The sequence below is a fragment of the Globicephala melas genome, chromosome 20, assembly GCF_963455315.2.
Source record: "Globicephala melas chromosome 20, mGloMel1.2, whole genome shotgun sequence".
NCBI classification, from domain to species: Eukaryota; Metazoa; Chordata; class Mammalia; order Artiodactyla; family Delphinidae; genus Globicephala; species Globicephala melas.
Window position 1 is genome coordinate 36,609,842 of NC_083333.1, and position 23,715 is coordinate 36,633,556.

Genomic DNA, 23,715 nt, shown 5'->3' on the forward strand with positions numbered 1-23,715 from the left:
ACAGCCAAAAATAACTAAAATTCAATCTTTAAAAAAAAAATGGTTCAAGGGACCTCCCTGGAGGTCCAGTGGTTAAGACTCCGTGCTTCCACTGCAGGGTTCACCGGTTTAATTCCTAATCAGGGAAGTAAGATCCCACATGTCATGTAGTGTGGCCAAAAAAAAAAGAAAAAACAATTCAGAAAAAAGTTGACTATTCTCACAGTATTTCTGGTACTGTACTTCTCTGTAAGTTTGGAATTATTAAAATAAATGCTTATGACTTATATTTTTATAAATAAAATAAACAATTATGAGAATATTAAAGTTTGAGTTAAAAACCCAAAATGTAGGAATGAAGAATTGAAAATTCTTAATTCAGTAAAATGAAGAACACATCATATAGTTTGTGGACCATCAACGGGGGCGATCACATTAAAAAAGTTAACAGGGATGAAAGGCTCACATTCAGAAATGAAATGGCTAAAATGTCAGTCAAACATTTAAGGGCACACACAGAAAGACAATTTGCTAAAAGTGAAGATCCTTTTAATTTTTTTAGATGCAGGTTACTTAGATGGGGAAACAGTACTTAAAATTCCATGGAACTAAGGTCAAGCAGAGACCATGACCAACTACTTAACAAGGACACCGTATTTTGATGCTCTTTTTTTGAGTCAGGACAATATCCAAAGACAGGTGATTCTTCCTAATTTGTATCTCTGATGACCAATGAATGAGGCCTTTAGTCATCTTTGTATCAATTTCTTAGTCTAGGCATTTGAATCCCCAACTAATTTAATGCAACTTAGTTATTCACTTCATCATATATAATACTTACACATGGAAATAAATTCTTTGATTCCCATGAATAACATTTCAACTATTAAGTTACAAAATGGCAAGAAAGATTCTTTGAGATCTCCAAGTAAGAAAAAAAAATGAGAAAAGTATATACCACAGGGCTTCACAAATATGAAGCAAAAATGGTTAGAATCTTTTTTTGTTGTTGTTGTGTTTTTTTAAAAACATCTTTATTGGAGTATAATTGCTTTACAATGGTGTGTTTCTGCTTTATAAAAAATGGTTAGAATCTTGATATAAAATAATTCTTCCTAGGTTCAAATCTGTTGGAATCCTTGAATGGTTTAATATCTACAAGACACCATTTGTGGGCGTTCTTTTTAAAAAGCCCCAATGACCTCGCCTGTCAGGAGCAGGTGCCTCTCAGCTGGTGCTGGACAGAAGAGGCTTACGATATTTGCACTGAATCCAAACTCGGTACATTGTCAGTTGTTTCCCTCGATTCACTTGCAACCGGCGATCCACCAGGTTCTGAACCTTTTCCAGTCCAGCAGTAGTGAAAAGTGCGTCCAGTTCATCTAGTTTGGAAAGAGATGTTTATATATTTTCCCCTGAAGAAAAAGCACTGTGCCTACCACTTCCCACGTTAAATGGCACTCTGTGAGATTGCTGTCCTTATTTATAGATTTTAAATGGCTTGAGCAGTATTGTTTAGTTACACATGCAGTAGTGGCTTGGTAGCAGGAAGTCCACATTTAGGTAGGGGAAGGCAAACCATGAGTGAATGGCAGCCTGGAACCCACAGGGAGAACCTCTCTAAAAGTTAAGCTGATGAGAAAGAATTTTCTAGGGTTCTACGTACACCTTACAATTATATGCAAAAATTGACATATATGGCATGTCAAGGCCATTTTTTTTTTTTTTTTTTAGGAGAGAGGTTCCATCACTAACTAAAGGTTCAAAAAAGTATGTGACCTGACAAACGGCCCAGGAATGAAGTATTCATAAGGCACTGGAGGAGGAGGAAACCGGCAGCAGGACAAGCAGCAGAGGAGAGCAGTTCTGAGTTATACCTAGAACCCAGGGGGCCATGAGTTCACCGTAACTAAGGTGCACCTAAGGTACAACCCAGCTTAGAGCCTGAAACAGCTACAGTGGAGTCTTGCAAAATGGGCAGGTTCCTGTTTTGGACAAAGTGATAGAGAGGAAGAGCAGCCAGTAGAAGAGCAAAGGAGGGACAGAAGGATCCGACAAGCTGAGCCTACTTGGAGCAGTGAGTGGTTCAAGGTGGCTGAAGGTAGGCTGAGAGGTGGGGAAGGGCAGAGAAGAGGCTGCGAAAGATAGAAGGGGCCAGATGATTTCACTTCTGAAAGCACACGGAGGAACATGTAATCTGGCCCTGTGGGGGCTGTCAGCATAAAGACGAGTGCTTTCATACCTTGTGTGAAGAAGTACACTCTGGTGCCATCGCCTCTCACATAGAAATTTTCAGACAGACACTGACCTGCAGAGTGGTGTGGTAAAGACCAGAGAAACTTTAAAGCACTTCTTTGAATTTCATTGCCAATCAAATGTGCATCAAGATATCAATTTCTTGGGCCAAGAACGGATCCTTTTCTTGGTTACACTGGTACTTTGCAGGAATCTGCAATTTCTCTCCTACAAAGGAATGGTGCTTTGGAGAAGAGCAGCCCAAGGGGAATAATCAAACTTCAGTGTTAGCTAACACATGCAATTCTCAGCCCCCTGTTCTACAGTTCCGTTTCATGATGAAAATAGCTTGTTTTTCCCTCCCTCCCCGATTAAATAAATAGCGCATACACTTTGTTTAAAAACAGAAACAACTTTCTAAACAGCCTTCTGCCCCTCTAAAAACACGTTTAAAAAAACCTCAAGGAATATAGCTAAGTTTAAGGAAATCTGAGACAGCCACTATTCCTGTTTTAGTGACTGTCCTTTTGCATGTCTCTCTACGTACCCACATGCACATTCATAAATATGATCACATATATACTGTTTTTATCAAAGACACACACTTCCCCTCCTGCTGCTAAGCCCCCTGACCTTGTCAATTTAACAACCTGATATGTAATCAATCCTTCTATACCTTTTGAATGTCCAAATAATCTTATTTTTCCCCAGTTACTGTTATACATGGGATTAAGTTTAAAATACCCATGTGCACATTGCTTTTCTCACTTGGTAATATAGCATGGAAACCCCCCCAAGACCAGTGGTATGGGGTCTATCTCATGTGATATGCACAACATTCCCCTATCCAGAGGCAGTCACTTTGTTTCCAAGATTTTGCTTATCATACACATAATATGTGCTGGTTCTTGAATAAATCCCAAAAGGACTGTTGGATTGGAGAGATAACACTAGGATGCTTAAAGAAAGGCTGTAACCATTTCTATTTCTACCAATAATGGAAGAGTGTATCTCTTTCTCTGAATCAGCCAGCAATAGGTATCTCATTGTTATTTTTATTTTCTTGAAATTTTGGTTTCAGCCATTTGGATCTGCTCTTTAGTAAATCAACTCTAAAACACTTCTTGTCTGTTTTTTGGTGGGTCACTGATCTTTTCCCTTATCAATTTGCCAACAGCCCTGCTTGAAGAGCACTGACATTGTCTTTATCTGTTCCTTTAACTGAAAATATTTGTCCTCAATCTGTCATTTGTCTTTTAACTTTAGTGGCATCTTTTGCCATACCACACTTAAAAACTATTTATGTAATCAAATGCCTTTTTCTAAAAAAGACCTCCCTAACGCCTAGATTATACAAGTCTTCAAAAACATACCACCCTTATCATGTATTAAATGGCTTTATGTATGGAGCTATATAATTTGAGAGTCTCTATTTTATTCCACTAATTTGTATGACTATTCTTATGGCAAAACCGTTGTTTTGATTATAGTGGGAAAATACCTTTTTTAAACCGAAGCTGAGCCATGTCATAGCGGCCATAATCTCGCAGAAGCATCATCCCTCCAGGCTTCAGAAGCCTGCTTAGCCTGTTGATAGCGTTCTGCATCCTGTGGGGCAGCAGGGAACGAAGATCAGATCTCTTTAAGGATAGGGTTCCTCTCCCCTGTAGCATATCCCGAAAAGCCCTGAAATCTCCTCCGCTCTTGTTTCAGTTATAACCTGAGCACATGCCCAAACCTCTGCTGTGCCTTCTGCTGCCTGCTCACAACTGTGCCTCCGATCCACTGCCTTCAGTATGAAGAGGTCTGAAGAGGCCTGCTTCTTCAGCAGAGGTCCACCGTGGGGGAAGTTATATGCTCTCTGCCTGATTCACTTCCCACTCCTCATGGGGAAGCCAATCCTACACCAGGCTCCCATGGATCTGAGAGGACCCCTGACCACCCGGTATGGAGACTGCTAGTTGACCCATCTGCCTGCCCCACTAGGCCCAAGCTCTTTGAATGCAGCCTGCATCCTTCCATCTGTTAAATGAAGACTGAACCTAGAACTTACAATTTACATGGTGATACAGTCTGTATGCAAATGAGTACTCTGGGCAGACTGCTTTACACTTCTGACTGCACTTTCCATATACAGAGTCTCAGTGCAGGTTTCAGCTTTAACCACTGCAAAAGTATAAATGCTTAAAACTTACAAAAACCATTTGAAAGTCTATTTAAATACTGAATAATGAATTTTTAATTTTAATGTTTTGTTTCAGTCCATATCAGTTTTTAAAAGTGTACAGCATGTAAGCTTCTGCAATTAATGTTTAAACCATGCCAGGCTGTTTGGGCTGCCCTCCACCTGCCTTTATTTCTCACTCACAATATCCCTGTCAGGTCAGATGACACAATGCTATCCTAGAGGAAATGTGGGCTAGAGAAAGTCAGTCACCCCCCCACCCCCTGCAACTGCCCCGAATGCTACTGCCTCCTTGAGACAGTATTTCACCTTCGTCGGGACAACTGGCTGCCTGTCTAGGAGACTTTAATGGTATCTTTTAGGGTAAACCAACCGACTTTCCTTTTATCTAATTGTGATTTTACGGAATTCTCCTGTACTATAGTTTTCTGAAGAAGTTAAACAGAGAACACCTGAGTTAAACTTCACTGTAAATTTTGTGCTGTTAATAAGCTTGTTTTATTGAAAGCATTTAAAAGGCCAATAATGGGATGTTCTCTAATAGCTGTGGCATCCACAGTTCTAAGACATCATGCTATGTGATGGTCAATAGGAAATTTCCACATACCCACTAAGACAGCCCCCTCACTCTCTGGGGATGTTAAACCATAATCATGAGAAGAACCGAGCACTGCAGTCAACAAGCAGAGGTTTAGATGCTAAACCAGAAGTTGGACTCCAAGACAAATTTAGAAAAATAGTTGAGAAGCTCCTACTGCTCCTAGGATGGAGGAGCTTCTTCCTGCCTATCAGAACATTAATAAAATCCTTCTTATTTAGGTTCCAACTCTGACATCCAGGTCCCTGACCAAAGCTTTGTTTTTGCTATGCTACTGGCTAAGGGATCTAAAACTTACTTGTCTGGAATGATTGCTGAGAGAACAAATATGAGGATGATGACATCAAGACTATCCCCGGGCACTGGGTAACTCTTATCTTCATCACACAGGTCGTGAACAAAGGCAAAACACCGAGAAGGATCATATGCTGAATTTGTCTGCAGACAGATGGAAGAGAGGACACAGGCTAGAAAATGTTCACATAGCCTCAAGAAAAGCTATCTTGCTTTAAACATAATCACCGCCTCTTCCCACTGAGGAGATAGTCTTGCCATTATGGCAAACATTCTTACTCTTAGGGTAAGAATCAGGAACAACTCTAGGACCCTGTGGAATCTAACTGGTATGCTTAAAATGGAATGTTCCCAACTCCTCTAATTTTAGTCTTTATTCTGATGCGGAGTCAGATCTGAGGACTGGAAAATGACCAGGAAGGTAAGTGACCAAAAGGGCAAAGAGAAACCTCATAAGGAGGAAAACAAAACGTACTGAAAAAGCATGATTTAAACTCCTACTACAGCGTATTACACAGATCATAGAATTCTCCAGGAAAATCTCTCTCTCTAGATGTGGAAGATTTAACCTACAATTTATTATCATTAAATTAACTAAGGATAAGCCTCAATATTCGTCTGGTATAGGTTTGCAAGAATAGTTCCAGAAGTGGGAATTCCCTGGCAGTCCAGTTAGGGAATGCTTTCACTGTTAGGAGCCTGGGTTCGATCCCTGGTCAGGGAACTTAGATCCTGCAAGCCAAGCAGTGAAGAAAAAAAAAAAAAATCCAGAATTATTACCAATTCCTGAGCTCCTATGCTAGGAGCATCATACATTATTGTAACACGCACATTTTTAGGGTAACTTCCCTATCCACATCTCTCTTCTCCAAAAATGTGACTTTGTTCCTCATTGGCCACAGCTAATTGAAACAGGGCAAGTAGACTGTCAGCTGGGTTGAGTCAATCAGACTTTCTGGGGACTTTGGAATCAAGACACTGTCATTGAGGGGAGGTTTTGGGAACACGTGAAGAGGGGAGACTTGTAAGGGACTGGGAGGGGCAAGTATGCTGAGGCCAAGGCCACATGCAAAACCAGGAAAAACTTATTAGAGAAAGCTGGTCTGCAAAGAAAAAACAGAACAAAAGGCAAATGGGCAATGAGAGATAAGACACTGTGAACTTGAGGGAGGTATTGTGATAGGAGCGGGCGGCAACATCTCACCAGCCAGCCAGTTTGCCTTTGGTATCTGACACCTTTTCAGGGCTGAGTTTTAGTCCTGGCTACACTTTTCGCCCTTGAGTTCTATGACAATCCCTTTAGCTGAGTTTGTCTAGAAGTTTCTGTAACTTGTAACTCAAAGAATCCTGAATGAAATAATCATCTCATTTTAATCCTTAAAACATGAGTTTGGGTAGGTCAAGAGACCCGCCCAAAGTTTCACAGCAGGCAAGCAACATATTCTGTATTCACATTTGGCCCTTTCCTCTACTCCATGCTGTTTCAGTACATCTTTTACTTTCAGACCACAGTACAATAAGAAAATAGCTAGAGACCTTGATTTTTAGCAGACCCTTTCCCCTTTAAGTCAGTGAAAATTAGTGACAGGAGCACTGCACTTACCTGGACCAGTTCTACAGCTGTGGAAGAAAAATCACAACAGTAAACAAAGAGTCTTGGATCACTGAAATGGGCAGAAAAACAGCAGAACAATTAGATTACAAACTGTACTATGTCTATTCTCTTTCCTATGTAGCAGAGTTAAAATATGAAGGTACCATATATTAACAATGCAACAGGTTTAACGCCCACTAATTTCCCTGATGACAAAGATAACTCATAAATAAAATTAAGTCAAAACAATCCATAAATGGATAATGTAGATATCTAATCTCCTATAACCCACAATTCCCAATAACCACTATTACCACTTGGATGCAGTAAGAGTTCTAAGAAACAACAACCCCTCACTTTTCTCTTCTTTGCTGTCATGTAGTTAAACTTTACAACAAACTTACTTGTTAGTTTGTAAAATTGGAAAGACTGTGTTTCCCACACCACAACCAACCTGTAGACAGAAATGAACTATTAATCACAGAACTTTCCAAAGAATTAATTCCCTAAAGCTAGATAAATAATCAACAACGGATAATCTTGTCTAATTGTATTAGGGAAGGTGTAGTGACCAGAGCTACATAGTACCCATGACATTCCCTGCCCTTGACCTCGGGAACCCTTAAAGAGATAGCCATAAAAGATGAGAGCACGGGCTTTCACTAGCGGGAGGGAGATGGTCTGGAAAAAAGGGCATGGGCTGCTTTTACTTTCTGAGTTTTGGCAAATGGTCCTGTAAACAAAACATTTTCTTACTGAGCTCCACTATTTCATTATTGGAAAAATGTTTCTAGCAGACTGGGTTGAAAAATTCATGAAAGGAGGACCATGGCAACACTGTCCTAAATTCAGCGCTGCGTGTGGTAATAATAAAAACAGCACCATTTACTAAGGGCTTACTGCGTGCCAGACACTATTCTCAGTCATTTTACATACCTTACTTCAATTAACCCCCGTAACAACTATGAGGCAGAGAGAGGCAGAAGTCCCATTCTGCTGGGTAAGGGACTAGCACAAAGTCATGCCAGAGGACTCAGTCCCAAAACTAGTCAGCTTCTGGTGGAGTGTGTTGTCACTTCTGTGAACATTTGTTACAGTGGCCACCCTAGGCACTTTTTCAGGTCTAGCCTAGCCTCTGCCACACATCCAAACTGAGAAAACAAGAATTCTCCCACAATTGAGAGTAGGTACCACCGCAACTAACCTCTCCATCTCATAACTATCTTAGAAGTAACAAAAGTTGTCTTCTGACCTGGGACTCTTTACTAGATGGCAGGTACAGCAGGATGCTACAACTTCTGGATGCAATATAATGCTCCCAATAGCAGGTGATCTGTCTTTGTTTGCCATGACCACCAGCTATCTGGTCTGCATCTAGGGCATTTCATTAGTTCAAACACCTGGAGGTGTTTCCAGGCCAACATAAGGGTCCAGTCTAGTCAGGTTCATCAGTCAGAAGTTACTTTGGTGGTCAGCCTCTCTACTGCTACCCTATGTGCATAGTAAGACAGCCTCATTAAGCCCACTACCAGGATAATAAAGGGAGGTTACCTCCAGTATTCGGTAGGTGGCTGAGGATCCAGGAAACTCATCAGCACAGATTTCCAGGTGACGGAGTTTCTGAGTTACATTCTCTTCCACAGGAGGTGGCTGTGTTTTACGTCCAAGGCTGACTGAAGAACAACTGTGCTGTGCTTCTATTATTAAACCAGATCCATCCTCACTGCTTCTACACACAGGTACTTCACTCCCCTTGTTCTCTGAGAGCAAAGCCTTCAAGTGATTTTGGTTTTGGCTAGGTGCCAGCTCTGGGAATTCAGTAAAAAGCCAATGTCTATCCTTGAAAAACCCATTTTCATGGATTTTGTAGAAGTCATTCCAGTATTTGTTGGCATTGATCTCATAATCAACTGTAAATAGTTAAGAAAGAATTTTAAGAACCATCTCTCAATATTTTATCTGTATATAGTGTAAATCACCATCCTGCTTCACCAAAATTTGTACTAAAAGTTATATTCAAGTAAAGCCACAGTCTCAGAGCTGGTGGTCATTTAGTCCTACCACCTATCACACTTGAATTTGCTGTGTATCTTGTCCTTCCAGGGAGTTCAACTTCTGCCAGAGAACTTACTACCTATCAAATTTCCCCTCACATCTTTGGATGGCTCTTAACTACTAGAAAATCCTAATATTAAGCAAAAAATCTGTCTAATCATTTCTGATCAAAAGGTCCTACTATTTCTCAGGGCCAAAGAGAACAACTCTTTTGTATTTGAGGACAATTATTTCCCCTTCTAAATCCTCTTTTACAAGCTAAACGTCCCAGGTTCTTCAGTTACTCCCCATGTGAAATCAATGGTTATGATACAGGTAGCTCTTTACATTATGTTCCTCTGTCAGTGATTCTTTAGAGTGTGGAGCCCAGAAATAAATTCTCTACTACTAATAGAGACTAAAAATGGAAATAGAAAATGCTGACAAGAGGGGAAAATGTCTTCAGATGAGAAGAGATTTGATGATAGAGTACAGGAGAGACTAAGGCACGGACTATTTAAAAGAAAGCTGCTGTTTAACGTAAGCAGACCTAGATTTCAGTTTTTCCTTTTTACTAATTTATTATTTTTTTGAGATAACACTGGTTTATAACTAGATTTCAGTTTTCTCCTCTTTTCCAATACAGGGCCTTGACTAGTGTAGTAGGAGAATAAAAACCCGAGAAACTGGATTTCAATTCCACCACTACTAACTGCTTACCTCTGGGCAAGGCACTTAATGTCCTGAGGTCCAAGATTCTTTAACTGTAAAAAGAGGATATTGGACTATATGATTTTCAAAATCCCTTTCAACCTTAACTTGCTTTGATCTAGTCTTTGTCAAACTATGTAGGGTGAATATTTTGTAACCGGAATCTTCTAATTGTTGTTCAGAACTCTTTCAGTGGGTACTACTCTCCCATTCCTAGCGCTACCTTCAATTGTCACTTAGGACACAGGCCCAACCAGTCCTAGTTTTTTAGTATCTAGGGAGACATTGCAGTGAAATCATCCACCTCTGCAGAAGGGGCCTCTTTTTCTTTGGCCAGACTTATTTCCACTCTGCTTCATCCATCTTTCCTTGGCAGAAGCCCTAAATCCTCATAGCCATCACACAAAGAAAAGGCACATAATTCACTACTCATTAGCCATCCCCCCAACAATATTTAGAATCTGACCACTTGAATCTAGCTTTAATGGCAACATTTCCTCAGGCGAAGTGTAATGATGGAGAAAGTATCGATACACCCTCTAAGACAATCATGTGACCACACGGTTGCCACACGCCAGCCATATTAACAAGGATCTAGTCAACATAATTAAAGACTTAAATCACTAGAAAATACTATCAAGATGGTTATCTTCTTCCAAACAAAAAACCAAAACTAAACCAAAACACGCTCTACGCCCTAACAAGATTTTAAGGCGCAGCCCTTTCCCATCCTTGCCCATCCCCTCCACTCCCGTTCTACCTCCGAATTCTGTATCAGTCCACTAACAAAGACCCGGCGGCCTCGGTTCTCTGGCCTCTCCGGGAGAACACGTCCAGCAGTACTGGCTGTCTATACCACTGTGGGCCCACCTGGGCGCACCTTGTTTCTCCTGGCACACCCGCTGGGTACTGTTCTCCTGGACTTTCCTCTCCGCCGCCGCGGCCTGCTCTTCTGACCACTCCACACTGTCCCTGAGAAAATCAAACGGGTAGCTTAGGGGCCTCAGGTTCCCGCTGCGGGTAGGTGAGTCCATGGCCCCGGAGCGCCTCTCCCGTGGGAGGAGAGCGCCTCGAGCAGGGCAGCGGGACTCTGGCCGGCGGTCAAGGGTTTCTCGGAGCGCTCCACGGCGCCGGGACAGAGGGCGAACCGCAGGCCGGGCGAGGGGCAGGGCGGTTACCAGGCATTGTGGTGGAAGACGCGCGCCGGGTCGCTCAGAAACCGGCTCCCAAACTGCTGCCTCTTCCCGCAGACCGCGGTGTGTTCACCTTCAGTGTAGGAGGCGTCCATGACACCGGAGCCGGAAATCCCTACCTTTCCCTAACGCGAGCACTTCCTGCGAGGTCACGCCCCCTTCCGGAAGGCGAGCGGTCTGGGCGGGAAAAGACGGAGGCGGGGCGAGGCGAGGAGGGGCGGGGCGGGGCGGCCCTGGGGGCGGGGCGGCCTTGGAATTGGGCATCCAGGCGGCGCTCGGGGTCCGTCGGGTCGCGCGGGGCTCCTTGGGGAAGGAGAGGTGGCGGGGTGTCGCCCCAGAGTCGTTTGTCCCTGAAGAGGCCAGCGAAAAAGTGGGAGACGTTCTACTTGAGCCTCCTTTCTAATGCTGGGATCCTCTAACAGGTTCCCTAGTTTCCCTTAAGTTGTAAGGCTGGAAAAATCTAGAATCACTTTAAGAATTAAGGGTACCTAGTTCCACTGTAGAGCTAATGACCAAGATAATTGAGGAAGGTAGCAAGCAGGGTGACGAAATAGGGCAGTTTTCCAGCTTCTATAGTCAGATTATCACAGTGTGAAAAAGGAAAAAAAAATGTGTATACATGTATATTTAACAAGTATATATATAATAGTGTGGAACTATATATATATATTTTCTGGGGGAGGATATGAAATGAATTCTGAGAACACGAGGTTTATTCGTCAAATGAAATCGAATATCCAAGGACAAGTTTAAAAATATAACTACCTTTTTGGATTATCTGTATGAGAGCTTATTTGCACAATCAGAATTGTAATACATACACATATGTAGTTATATTAATGCATTTTCAGCCTTACATTTCTATTTTGATAATTACTACAAACTGATTCTCAAAAGAAGAAAGTGTGCTGTCAACATAAGGTAAGGTTAATTAAGAAGACTTCCAGAAGAGTGATGACTACCATTTGTAAGAAGAGAAGGGAAGAGTTAGTTATTTAAGTAATGTAGTACTAGGTTTAGCATACTGGTAACCAGTGATAGTTTAACTCCACTGCTTAGTCTTTCCATAGGCAAAACCAAGGGGAGCAATGAAAGATTCTATACCTTTCCCACCAAAGAAATGGGAACAAGCTCTAAACCCTCTGTAATCAGTAAGAAAAATACAGGAGTGAATCAAAAAGATAAGATAGCAAAGAACTTGTACTACTTTTTTTGAAGACAAAATACTTTTGCCATTCTCAAGGTCTTTTGAAGCATTTTGAACAAAAGCTCCTTTCCAAAAAACAAGTACAAGGATTTTTATCTTTTCTCAAGGCCTGCTGTTTGCAGATAAGGTGGTTGGTTTATATTTATTTTTGGCATCTTGTTCCTTCATCTACAGGCTTTTTTTTCCTCCCCACACCAGAAGCTGTTTGTGGTCCCAATCAACAGTCCCACTGCGTATCTTCTTGCAGATAGCTCACTCTCTGTCTTCACTTGAAGTTGCTTGCTATATTAGTTCCAATAATTAGAGCCATTAAAAATGTCAAGCAGGTCTTCCTTGGTGGCGCAGTGGTTGAGAGTCCGCCTGCCGATGCAGGGGACACGGGTTCGTGCCCCGGTCCGGGAAGATCCCACATGCCACGGAGCGGCTGGGCCCGTGAGCCATGGCCGCTGAGCCTGCGCTCCGCAACAGGAGAGGCCACAACAGTGAGAGGCCTGTGTACTGCAAGGAGGGAAAAAGAAAAAAAAAAATTAAAATGTCAAGCAACTTGGGCCTTTTAATAAAATGTGATAGAGTATCCTAAACTTAACTTTTATACAATTATCTTTGGTTGACCTGTACAACTCATTTTTCTCCATCTTTTTTTTTTTTTTTAATATTTATTTATTTAGTCGCACCGGGTCTTAGTTGTGGCATGTGAGCTCTTAGTTTCGGCATGCATGTGGTACCTAGTTCCCTGATCAGGGATCAAACAGGGACTCCTGCATTGGGAGCGTGGAGTCTTATTCACTGCGCCACCAGCGAAGTCCCTTTTTCCATCTTTTGAAGCACCTAAAATAATATTTCGGAAGGAATTTGGAAGACATGTATCTGTGAGTCCTCCGTGGTATCAACTGGACTGTAGTGTCAGCAAGCACTACCCTTTCAGAGGAGATAAGGGTCCCTCTGCTGGTGAGTGTTGAGAACTCTTCCAGCTCAGTGGGTGGCATGGGTTCAAAGCATGGAAAGGTTAAGAACTCTTAGGCTGGATTATTGCTTTGAGTGTTTAACCCTAGACAGGGGTAGTTAATTGTTTCAGGCTTTCATTCAATTCCAGTCAGTGGAAGTTCTGGGCTGTGTAAGCATGTGCTCTAGAGCTGAAGGACTGGTGAAGGTATCCTAGTGTCCTAATTTGCTCTCCTTAACAGTTTCATAGAACCTGGACAGCCTTCGTAGCAGCCCTAGATATTGAATAAGCTGGTTTAACAACGTTAATTTTAAAGCAGCTTTTGTGGCTTTTTCCTTATTGCAAAATACATATATGTTTATTGTAGAACATTTAGAAGATATAGATAAGACCAAAAAAAAGAAAATATCCCATCCTACCTTTAATTTAATCCATTAGACAGTGTTTTATATCCTTCCAGTTTATATCCTTCCAGTGTTTTTTTTCTAATTTATTTATAGAAATAATTTTTAAGTTAAACAATTTCAGAACAAACTGCTTTGTGCCCTTCTTTTTTTACAGTTTCATTGAAGTATAATTTACATACAATTAAATTCATCCATTTAAAATGGAAAATTTGATGAGTTTTCATAAAAATCTGTATTTGTGCAACCACCATCATAGTTAAGTTTTAGAACAATCCCATAACGTTCTCTCATGCCTTTTAGCAGTTGTAGTCTGCCTTGTAATTGTGAATATTATTCTTTTGTTTGAAATATGCTTTTTTGAAAAAAATTATTTAATTAATTTATTTTTAATTTTTGGCTGCATTTGGTCTTCATTGCTGCATATGGGCTTTCTCTAGTTGTGGTGAGCAGGGTCTAATCTTCATTGAGGTGTGAGGGCTTCTCATCGCATTGTCTTGTTGCGGAACACAGGCTCTAGGAGCGCGGGCTTCAGTAGTTGCAGCACGTGGGCTCAGTAGTTGTGGCGCATGGGCTTAGTTGCTCCGCGGCATATGGGATCTTCCTGGACCAGGGCTCGAACCTGTGTCCCCTGCATTGGCAGGGAGATTTTTAACCCCTGTGCCACCAGGGAAGCCCTGAAATATGCTTTTATGACATAATTTTAATGACCCTTGTATTGTTTTGTATAGCTGTATCATAATATATTGGACAATTAGGCTACTTTAAGTTTCTTACTATTAAAAATTCACCATGAGAAAAATCCTTATAACTAAATCATTTTGTACATTCATAATTCTTTTTTTTTAAACATCTTTATTGGAGTATAATTGCTTTACAGTGGTGTGTTAGTTTCTGCTTTATAACAAAGTGAATCAGTTATACATATACATATGTCCCCGTATGTCTTCCCTCTTGCGTCTCCCTCCCTCCCACCCTCATGATTATTTCTTTAGGATTAATTTCTAGAAGTGGAAGTGCTGAATGAATGGTTATAATTAGCTCCGTTATTAAGCTCTGGGAGGTCAGAGCATTTTATCTGTTTGCTCACTGTTAGATATCCAGGTCTGAGAACAGGGTCCACCACACAGTTTGCAACTCAGGAAATAATTGGTGAATGAATGGCTGAGTACCTGTTGCTATACTGTATTCCATCAGAGAGAGGCCAATTTATGCTGTCATCAACAGTGTGATAATTTAATAGAATATATTACTGCACATTTAAAATTTTCCAAGACAGATGTACTTAAAAATATTCTGTCCTGTTATCACACTGATCCAAGGAAATATTCCAGGAATTCTAATATTTTGGCATCCAAGTTAAATCTCTTAGGTTGCCTGTTATACTCACAGCCATACCAAAAAAAAAAAAATCTCTTGTCAAACCATAAATTTTGTCTTTTATTTAGAAAATATAATCACTTATCTATAATGTTATCTATTTTTGTCCCAAACATAACATTATAAAGACTGGCAAATATACTTAGACAGTTTTGAATATTCAAGGTAACACAAAATTACTTCAAGTTTATTTCATTAAACAGTTTTGGGATCCTTCACTATCTTCATTGTTTCTTACTGGCATGTTATAATTTTACATTATAAGCCACTGTCTCCATCAATATGGAACATGTATTTTCCTTTTTCTAAAAGGAAAAAAAAGTAATGGATGATATACACTTAAATATAAAATAATAAATTTTATATTATTTATATTTTTCCACAATAAAAAATTGCAACCCCTCCAACTTGTAATACAGTTATACATGTGCTCCTTTATTAACTGCATTAAAGAACAACAACAAGCATAATGGATGAGATCACCTTAAAAAAAATTTTTTTTGGTAAATACCTAGGAGTGGGACGGCTGGTTTTCTTGCTTATAAAATTCCTATCTAGCTATCCTTCATTCTGGGAATTTTTCTCCAGGCATACATAGCACTGATCAAAAATAACACTACTTTTGTTTAGCAATGGCCAGAAGTCTGGTCTGGAATCTTTTTTTTGAGTGATAAAACTTGAAAAGAATATTCTTTCCAACCAAAATCCATCTTTAATCACAACTACTACAAAACTGTTACTCACTCATTGACCTTAACAGTGAAGAGTGAGTGAAATCAGCTATTCTTTAGGGTAATCCAAGAGATCAGTCTGAAAGTGTGTGGCTAAGGAGCCTTACGAAAACCCAAATCTAATCAAGGTTCCTTGGGGGATTGCGAAATTATTCCCTGAAACTGAAGGGTCATTGTCATCTGCTGCCTCTGGCTTCTTTCACAAACGATAAAAAAACTAATGCCACTTAAGTCACATAAACTCAGGTGCTTATTGCTGAGAGGGCTGTTAGGAGGTCAGAAGGGCAGCCCTGTGCTGAGGTAAGTGCCAGCTTTGCTTTTCTCCTTCCTGCTGAGGCCCAGGCAGTTTTGAACCAGGTAGGGGCAGCGGAGTGCAGCTGGTTGCTAGGGGAATAACCGCAAGGCATCTATCTACTAGCAAGAATTAGGAAAGGGAAACCATACTATGACTTAAACTTTTTTACTGGTCAGAATTCCAAAGATGTCAACATTTCCAGCTGCTAAGAATGTATTAGACAAAAGCAAGAATAATTTTGATATCTATGAAAAAGTAGTTTGCAATGAGCTGTTTAGAAAATGTAGAAATTTCATTGTCGAAACCCTTTGAAGCCTTTCCATTTTCTTCTTCTTCCTGTGGCACACTCACTAATATCCGAAGAGGAAGAGAATGTCGAGTTGTGGAAGGAATTTCTATTCACACAGGCATCATATAACCTTAAGTCCTTTGGGGAAAGTAATTCTTGGCAGACATTCCAGGACCATGTATAAGTAGAAAAGGTGTCATAAAAGGACTCATTTTTACTGTCTATCCCAATCAAATCCCCTCGGATCTTCCGCCAGAGGTTTAGCATTTGTTCCCGGTGCTCAAGGGCAATTCCCAAGTTATAGGTATCTGTAGCTCTCTTTACCTGCAGTGAGAGAGCAGAAGTTTACAGTAGTTACCTTAAAATGTCTTTGGTTTGTGGACCACAATTCTAGATATCCCAAGAGTTATGTTCCCAGGTTACTTGAAAGTCACTGAATTTATATATTGGGTAGTGCCTCTTGAGGACATGTGAGTTAGGAGTTGATGGACAATGAAAATGTATTACTTGGGAATAATGAGATTTTAAGAAATTTTATAAGAATTTAAAAACACAGTAGGCTACAACAGGAGGAAAGTGGGATGGAGATAGGCTCTGGATATAATAGGAGTGCCAAGGATGGCACTCAGTCCAGCCTAGGGCAGGGAGGGAGAAGATGCTGAGCTGAGTAGGTCCTCAAGGACTTGATTAAATCGAGGGAGTGGGTGGTGATGGGAAGGTGTTCCAGGGAGAGGGAATAGCATAAACAACGGCTCAAAGGCAATGCATCCTGGAGCTGGTAGGGGGAGTCCAGGCACTTTGGTATTGCTAAAGTGTCAAATTTGAGGAGAGGCAGGCCAGGTGTTGTTGCTGTAATCAGGCCCTGAGACTTGTTCTCAGTGAGGTTGGGCATAGCCCTTTCATCAGTGAAAATCATGCTGTAGTGAAACACTTTTCTGTTAGAAGTGAGATAAATCCCTCAGTTGTATGGAGCAAAAAATATAGTTGAAAAACCCTGTCATCTCTGAGAAGGAAACATTCATTTCCTAAGCAGGACAGTGACAGGCTGGATCTTCTTTGGATTCATTCCTCACAGCAGCTGTGTGGAGGTTGGGTGGTGCTCTGAGGAAGGGATAATCATTGCAGGTTGCTGTTTAGGTAAAGCCTAATGAGGACCTCAGCTGAGACAGTAGTAACAGGATGGAATAAAGGGGACAGATGTGAAAAATCTTTGGGAGAATGAGAGTAGCCAGATTTGGTGATTGGTGGATGTGAGGAGTGAAGAAAAAGTATAAATTAAGGATGGCTCCTGGCCTTCTAGTTTCAGTGCCTGGATAGATGGTAGTATCAACAACTGAGATATGGAATCCTCAAGAATGAGCCAGTTTGATATAGAAGATGATGAATTCGGTTTTGGACATGTCCAGTTTGATATGTGGTGAGACAGCAAGGTAGAGATGTTCATCAGGCAATCGGTGAGATGAGGAAGAAGTACTGGAAAGAAGTCTAGGCTAGTGACAGCTAAGAGTTATCAGGTATATAGGTGGCAGCTGAAACAAGGAGGGTAGATTGAGATAGCTCAAAGGATACTCACCCTAGCTGTTCCTTTACTTAATGCAGAGATCCCCAATGTTCTGTTGCGACTGGGTTATAGGGATGCCAAATTATTGGTATTCTCAAGTTTCCTAGCCCTTGAGGCAGCTAGCACCTCAGGGCTGGAGGCCTTTGGCTATAAGCGACCTCCATTTACGCCAGTGTGAATTTATGCCATGATGAGACAGAGGTTGGGAGTCTACTCCTTTGCATTCTTGTGGCATGCTGTACTGACCTCCTGTAGTTCCGTTTATCCCAATGTATTATTACTGCTCCTTTCCTTCTCCGTGTCTCCCACCTTACTGCTAGCTCATTGAGGGTAGGAACTGTGTTTTTTATTCTGTGGTATCTCATAATCTCAGAACTTTGTTAACACTGGATAAATATTTACTGAACAAATGAATGTATATAATAATAAGAGCAGTAGGATGAGACTAGAAAACTAGGAACCATCAGGACTTAAGGAGGGACATCCCTGGTGGCCCAGTGGTTGAGAATCTGCCTGCCAATGCAGGGGACACAGGTTCGAGCCCTGGTCCAGGAAGATCCTACATGCCGTGGAGCAACTAAGCCCGTGCGCCACAACTTCTGAAGCCCACACGCCTAGAGCCCGTGCTCTGCAACAAGAGGAGCCACCACAATGAGAAGCCCACGCACCGCAAAGAAGAGTAGGCCCCGCTCACCGCAACTAGAGAAAGCCTGCGTGCAGCAACGAAGACCCAACACAGCCAAAAACAAAGACTTAAGGAACCTAAATGTCCATCGACAGATGAATGGATAAAGAAGATGTGGTTTATATATATACAATGGGATACTAATCAACCATGAAAAAGAATGAAATAATGCCATTTGCAGCAACATGGATGGACCTAGAGATTATCATACTGAGTGAAGTAAGTCAGACAGAGAAAGACAAATATCATATGATATCCCTTATACGTGGAATCTAAAAATAGATATAAATGAACTTATTTACAAAATAGGAATAGACTCACAGATGTAGAAAACAAACTATGGTTACCAAAGTTTGAAAGAGGAAAGGGGGGAGGGATAAATTAGGAATTTGGGATTAACAGATACATGCCACTATATATAAAATAAACAAGGGCCTACTTTACAGCACAGGGAAATGGAAAAGAATCTGAAAAAGTATATATTTATATGTGTATGTATAACTGAATCACTTTGCTGTACACCTGAAACACTGTAAATCAACTATACTTCAAAAAAAAAAAGACTTAAGGGATGAACCTTCAGGAAAGAGAAGAGAGAGGAAAGGACACAGAACTACAAGGAGAATTAAAGATGCAGTATTGTAAATGTTAAGGAAGTAGCAAGTGTCTAGGAGAGCCTGATCATTAGTGTCAAATGCAGAAGGGAGGTGGCATAAAATAAATACACCCCAGTCTGTCTCTAGAGGACAAAAGTTGCTAAGAAGTCAGGGCACAAAAGTAGACAGGTGGCACACAGTTGTGGTTAATCCACAGTTGTGAATTCTGAAGCCAAGCTACCCATGCTTATAATTCTGGCCCTATTAGTTTCTAGCTGTGTGCTTTTGGGCAAGTCACTTAACCTCTCTGTGCATATGTGTAAAATGACAAAGAGTAACAGTGCCTACCTCGAAGATTTGTTGTGATAAGTAAATGAATTAGTACCTGTAGAGCACTTGTAGAGTACTTATAGAGCACAGTGCCTGACACCTAGGAAGCATACTTAAACTACTATTATTACAATTATTCTTTTAGCTGCCATAATAAAGATGCATTCACTCATCACAATTCCCTGATTACACCACTCACTGTGACCGTTGGTTTACTGCCTTAATTAGTTGCTATTTCCAGCATGAAACAAATGAATGTCCCAGAAATGATGCTGGGTATGACTCCATAGGTGATTAGCAGGATGAATTATAACAGTTAACACTTGAACCCATTTGATTATAGAGCAAGAAATATCATTACAATGGATGAAAATAAGAAATGATCTGGTCTTATTTTAAAGACATAGCTGTCAGTGGTTTCTCTGAAGGTGTTCAACAGAGAATACTCACATGCTGTTTAATAGCAGCTGCATCAGCCACTGTCCAATTCTGCTTTTTCTTGAGTATTTGGTCGATGGCGAGGATGTCAGTTGGGTAGCCTGAGGCACGGTCGATAGACTTTGTATTTGCTGCCTTTATGAACATTTAAAAAGGAAGGTTAGTAATATATTTTAGTTGAATTATATAACAAAGACAAAAATACACGGAAGTGTATTGTATTATGAAAGGGTGTGTATATGATTTACAAGGTTATTTCTACAGCACTTGTCAGTTGTTTTGGGGTACCTGGTATAGTGCCATGCGTAAATGGGCATCTAGCAAACTCTCTTTCTTAATAGTGAAGCTTACTCATAAGAGGAGTATAGACCACAGGATGGTTTATGTTGGGGATGGATATGGAGGGTAGAGAGGAGTCAACTCCATCCTCACCCAAACTTCCAAAGCACTAAAAATGAATGTGCCCTCCACAAAGTACAACATATACTACTCCCAAAATTCTCACAGGGAACAAGCCATCTGTTATTTTTTACTGTTCCTGGGCTACTGAACAATGTTGGTGGAAATCATGTAAATATGCAGATTGCTTTCTTTGAAAATGTGTATGACCCAGTGTCATCCAGGCCCTCAGTATTGCTTGACATTACTTTTCTTCATTTGCTGTAAACTCTCTTACAGTCCTCATAGCGGCTGCTGGAAAACCAGACCTTCAAACTCCCTTAGCTGCGCTGCACTGGCTTGTGGGATCTTAGTTCCCCGACCAGGGGTGGAACCCAGGCCCTTGGCAGTTGAAAGCGCAGCATCCTAACTACTGGACCGCCAGGGAATTCCCCTAATATGAATTCTTTCAGCTCTTCTTTCCACCTTATGATTTCTCCATCCTTTAACCCATTTTTTCCCTCCTTCCCTCTTATATCTGAGAGTTTTTCTTAATTCCCAAAGTCTCCTCCTGTACCTTATCCCTTCAATTTTCCTCTTTCCGGGGCTGGCTTCATGGGTGTGTGATCTGTGCAGTTACACAGGACCTTATACTTAGAAGGGTCCTAAGTTTGGTTTAATGTTTTATCGTTGCTGTCTTTATTTTTATTTTTTTAAAAAAATATTTATTTATTTATTTGGCTGCACTGGGTCTTAGTTGTGGCATGCGGGATCTTTATTTGCAGCATGCGGACTCTTAGTTGCGGCATGTGGGATCTAGTTCCCTGACCAGGGATTGAACCTGGGCCCCCTGCATTGGGAGCGTGGTCTTAGACACTGGACCACAAGGGAAGTCCCTGTTGCTGTCTTTAAATTCTTAATTATTTTTGGACAAGGGGCCCTACATTTTCATTTTGCACTGGGCCTAGCAAGTTATGTAGCCAGTCTTGCCCCTCTCCTACATCTTCAAACATCTTCAGTTTCTCTTCTCTTTGAGCAGTGGTGTTCAGCTTTGGCTGCATGTTGGAACTTTAAAAAATACTGAGCCCTGGGCCCCGTTCCCAGAGATCTGATTTAACTGGACAGGGTTGTGGCCTGGGCACCAGGATTTTAAAAGCTCTCCCTGGTAGTTCTGTTTTGCAGCCAAGATTGAGAACCGGAGTTCTAAGGGTTTTTCCTCCTGGCTACAAATTGTGCTCATCTCTTATGTCCTGAAACAACTTTTTCTAGACTCTGATTCTACATCAAGCTATAGTTTCATGTTTCTGTTAAACTTAAATTTTTGTAAGAGGATTTGATCCCCCCAACCGCTCCTTTGCATTATCAGTTTCTGAAGATGCATAAAAATCTCCTACTGTACTTATGGATTTGCTTATTCATTTAGTATTTATTTTTACCATGTATAATGCCTTAAAAAGTCTAAAGCCAAAAAAAAAAGTTTAAAGCCAGGGCTTCCCTGGTGGCGCAGTGGTTGAGAGTCCGCCTGCCGATGCAGGGGACACGGGTTCATGCCCCAGTCCGGGAAGATCCCACATGCCGTGGAGTGGCTGGGCCCGTGAGCCATGGCTGCTGAGCCTGCGCGTCCGGAGCCTGTGCTCCGCAACGGGAGAGGCCACAACAGTGAGAGACCCGCATACCGAAAAAAAAAAAAAAAGTCTAAAGCCAATCCTTATTCTGTTAATTATCACCTTATCTGTTAATTTGCTAGGTGTGTACAGATTCAGAATAGTTATATCTTCCTCATGATTTAAAATTTTTTTTCCAAAAAGAAAAGGGACTCCCCTGGAGGTCCAGTGGTTAAGAATCCACGCTTCCACTGCAGGGGGCATGGGTTGGATCCCTGGTTGGGGAGATAAGATCCCGCATGCTGTGTGGTGCAGCCAAAATAAAAAATTAAATTAAAAATAATAAAAATTTAAAAATATGTATTTTTATTTTATTAAAAATTTTTTAAATTGAAGTATAGTTGACTTACAATATTATATTAGTTTCAAGGGTACAAACAATAATTCAATATTTTAATAGATTACACTCCATACAAAGTTATTATAAAATATTAACTATATTCCCTGTATTGTACATTACATCCTTGTAACTTATTTATTTTATATCTGGTAGTTTGTACCTCTTAATCTCCTTCACCTATTTTGCCTCTGTCCTCATCCTTCTCCCCTCTGGTAACCACTAGTTTGTTCTATGTGAATCTGTGTCTGTTTTATCGGTTTGTTTCTTTTATTGTTAAGATTCTCCTGATGATTTTTAAAAATCATTAAATAGCATCTTTATCTTTAGTTATATTTTCCTTAAATTTTCTTTTCCCCACACTAATGTATGGATAACAACTTATTTTGATTTGTATTTGCCTGATATATCTTCTTCTGTCCCTTTGAAGTTTCTGTGTAATAATTTAGGTGTCTCCCTTAAAGAATATATATCTTAAAATTAGTTTTTAAAAAATCAGAATCTTTTTTAATTTGAAAATGATCCTTTCTTCCTTCCTCCCTCCCTCCCTCCCTCCCTTCCTCCCTCCCTCCCTTCCTTCTTTCCCTTTTATTTTTTTAAACTGGTGTGTTTAATCTTTTATTGTGATTACTGATATATTTGGATTTTCTGCCTGTTTTGTTTTGCACTTTCTATTTTCTCATGTTTCTCTTTTTTCTTATTTTTTTCTTCCTCTACTGTTTTGTTATTCATTTTAGCTTTTAGTGATTGTCTTCACATTTTTAATACTTAAAATTAATGTAACAAATTATAGATTTAATCAATATCATAAGCCTCTCCCCAAACAATAAAAGGAATTTAGAAAGCTTTAATTCTGGGCACTGCCCTCCTCATCTTCCATGTTACCATGGTATACTATTTTAGTTCTTATTGTCTAATATTCTTCAAACCAGTACTTGTTTTTTTTTTTTTTTGTGGTACGCGGGCCTCTCACTGTTGTGGCCTCTCCCGTTGCAGAGCACAGGCTCCGGACGCGCAGGCTCAGCGGCCATGGCTCACGGGCCCAGCCGCTCCGCGGCATGTGGGATCCTCCTGGACCGGGGCACGAACCCGTGTCCCCTGCATCAGCAGGTGGACCCTCAACCACTGCACCACCAGGGAAGCCCAGTACTTCTTTTTTATTTCAGGGTTTTTTTAGAGGGTAAAACATGCACATGGTTCAAAATTCTGAAAGTATGGTGAGTATACACTGCGATCTCCCTGGCACTTTTCTCTCCCAACCCCCTAGTTTCCCTTTCTACAGGCAACCAATGTCATAATTTCTTGTGTTTCCTTCCAGCCCATTTTACAAGAAAAAAATGTCCGTATTTCATATTGACTTTTCCTCCTTTTACACAAATAGTTGTGTACTATTCATACTGCCTTGTATCTTGCTGCTTCCATTTGGAGATCTTTCACATCATTGCACAAAGAGTTTCTTAGTCATTAACATGGCTGCAGAACATTTCACTGTGTGTTTGGAGCCTAACTTAACTAGTCCCTATTAATGGTTATTTAGTCTCCCCCCCCCACCCCCCACCAATCTTTTGCTAGCAGAAATGACCCTGTAATGAATTACCCTTTTATGGGTGGCATTTGGAATATGTGCAAGGATATCTGTGTATCTTAGGTGGTA

General features: G+C 40.7%; 2 protein-coding genes across 13 annotated transcripts in view; both read right to left on the bottom strand.

Moving 5' to 3' along the window:
• Window positions 1-456: 456 nt before the first annotated feature.
• METTL2A (methyltransferase 2A, tRNA N3-cytidine) lies at window positions 457-10,941 on the bottom strand. 8 transcript variants are annotated; one of them, XM_030843142.3, is made up of 9 exons: window positions 10,809-10,935; window positions 10,511-10,602; window positions 8,437-8,795; window positions 7,290-7,339; window positions 6,895-6,955; window positions 5,296-5,435; window positions 3,716-3,822; window positions 2,222-2,287; window positions 457-1,361 (listed from the first exon to the last, which is right to left on the bottom strand). In XM_030843142.3, exons 1-9 carry the CDS (start codon window positions 10,916-10,918, stop codon window positions 1,207-1,209), a joined length of 1,140 nt encoding a protein of 379 aa, XP_030699002.1. In that variant the 5' UTR covers window positions 10,919-10,935; the 3' UTR covers window positions 457-1,206. The 8 variants fall into 8 exon arrangements, 5 of the variants coding, with proteins under 5 accessions (XP_030699002.1, XP_030699000.1, XP_030698999.1 ...); XR_004036416.2 differs by lacking the exon at window positions 2,222-2,287 and adding an exon at window positions 2,288-2,442 and having other exon boundaries at window positions 1,239-1,361; XR_009560413.1 differs by lacking the exon at window positions 2,222-2,287 and adding an exon at window positions 2,288-2,458 and having other exon boundaries at window positions 1,239-1,361.
• A 3,436-nt stretch (window positions 10,942-14,377) lies between these two features.
• Window positions 14,378-23,715, bottom strand: part of EFCAB3 (EF-hand calcium binding domain 3) — an 84,393-nt gene continuing 75,055 nt past the window's right edge. For all 5 annotated transcript variants that reach the window (XM_070044527.1, XM_070044528.1, XM_060291041.1 and 2 more), the window contains 2 exons: window positions 19,695-19,817; window positions 14,378-16,396 (listed from right to left, as the gene is read on the bottom strand). In XM_070044527.1, the coding sequence (XP_069900628.1) occupies window positions 16,076-16,396; window positions 19,695-19,817 (444 nt within the window). In that variant the 3' untranslated portion in view covers window positions 14,378-16,075. The remainder of the gene's footprint in view (window positions 16,397-19,694; window positions 19,818-23,715) is intronic.

Bases quoted from the DNA above. Each gene is read 5' to 3' on its own strand.
- METTL2A (XM_030843139.2), bottom strand. From the start codon at position 10,918: ATGGACGCCTCCTACACTGAAGGTGAACACACCGCGGTCTGCGGGAAG. The intron at 8,796-10,510 runs GTGCGCCCAGGT...AACTATTTACAG, and splicing joins GGTGTGCCAGGAGAAACAAG to TTGATTATGAGATCAATGCC. The intron at 7,340-8,436 runs GTAACCTCCCTT...TTCTGTCTACAG, and splicing joins CCACCTACCGAATACTGGAG to GTTGGTTGTGGTGTGGGAAA.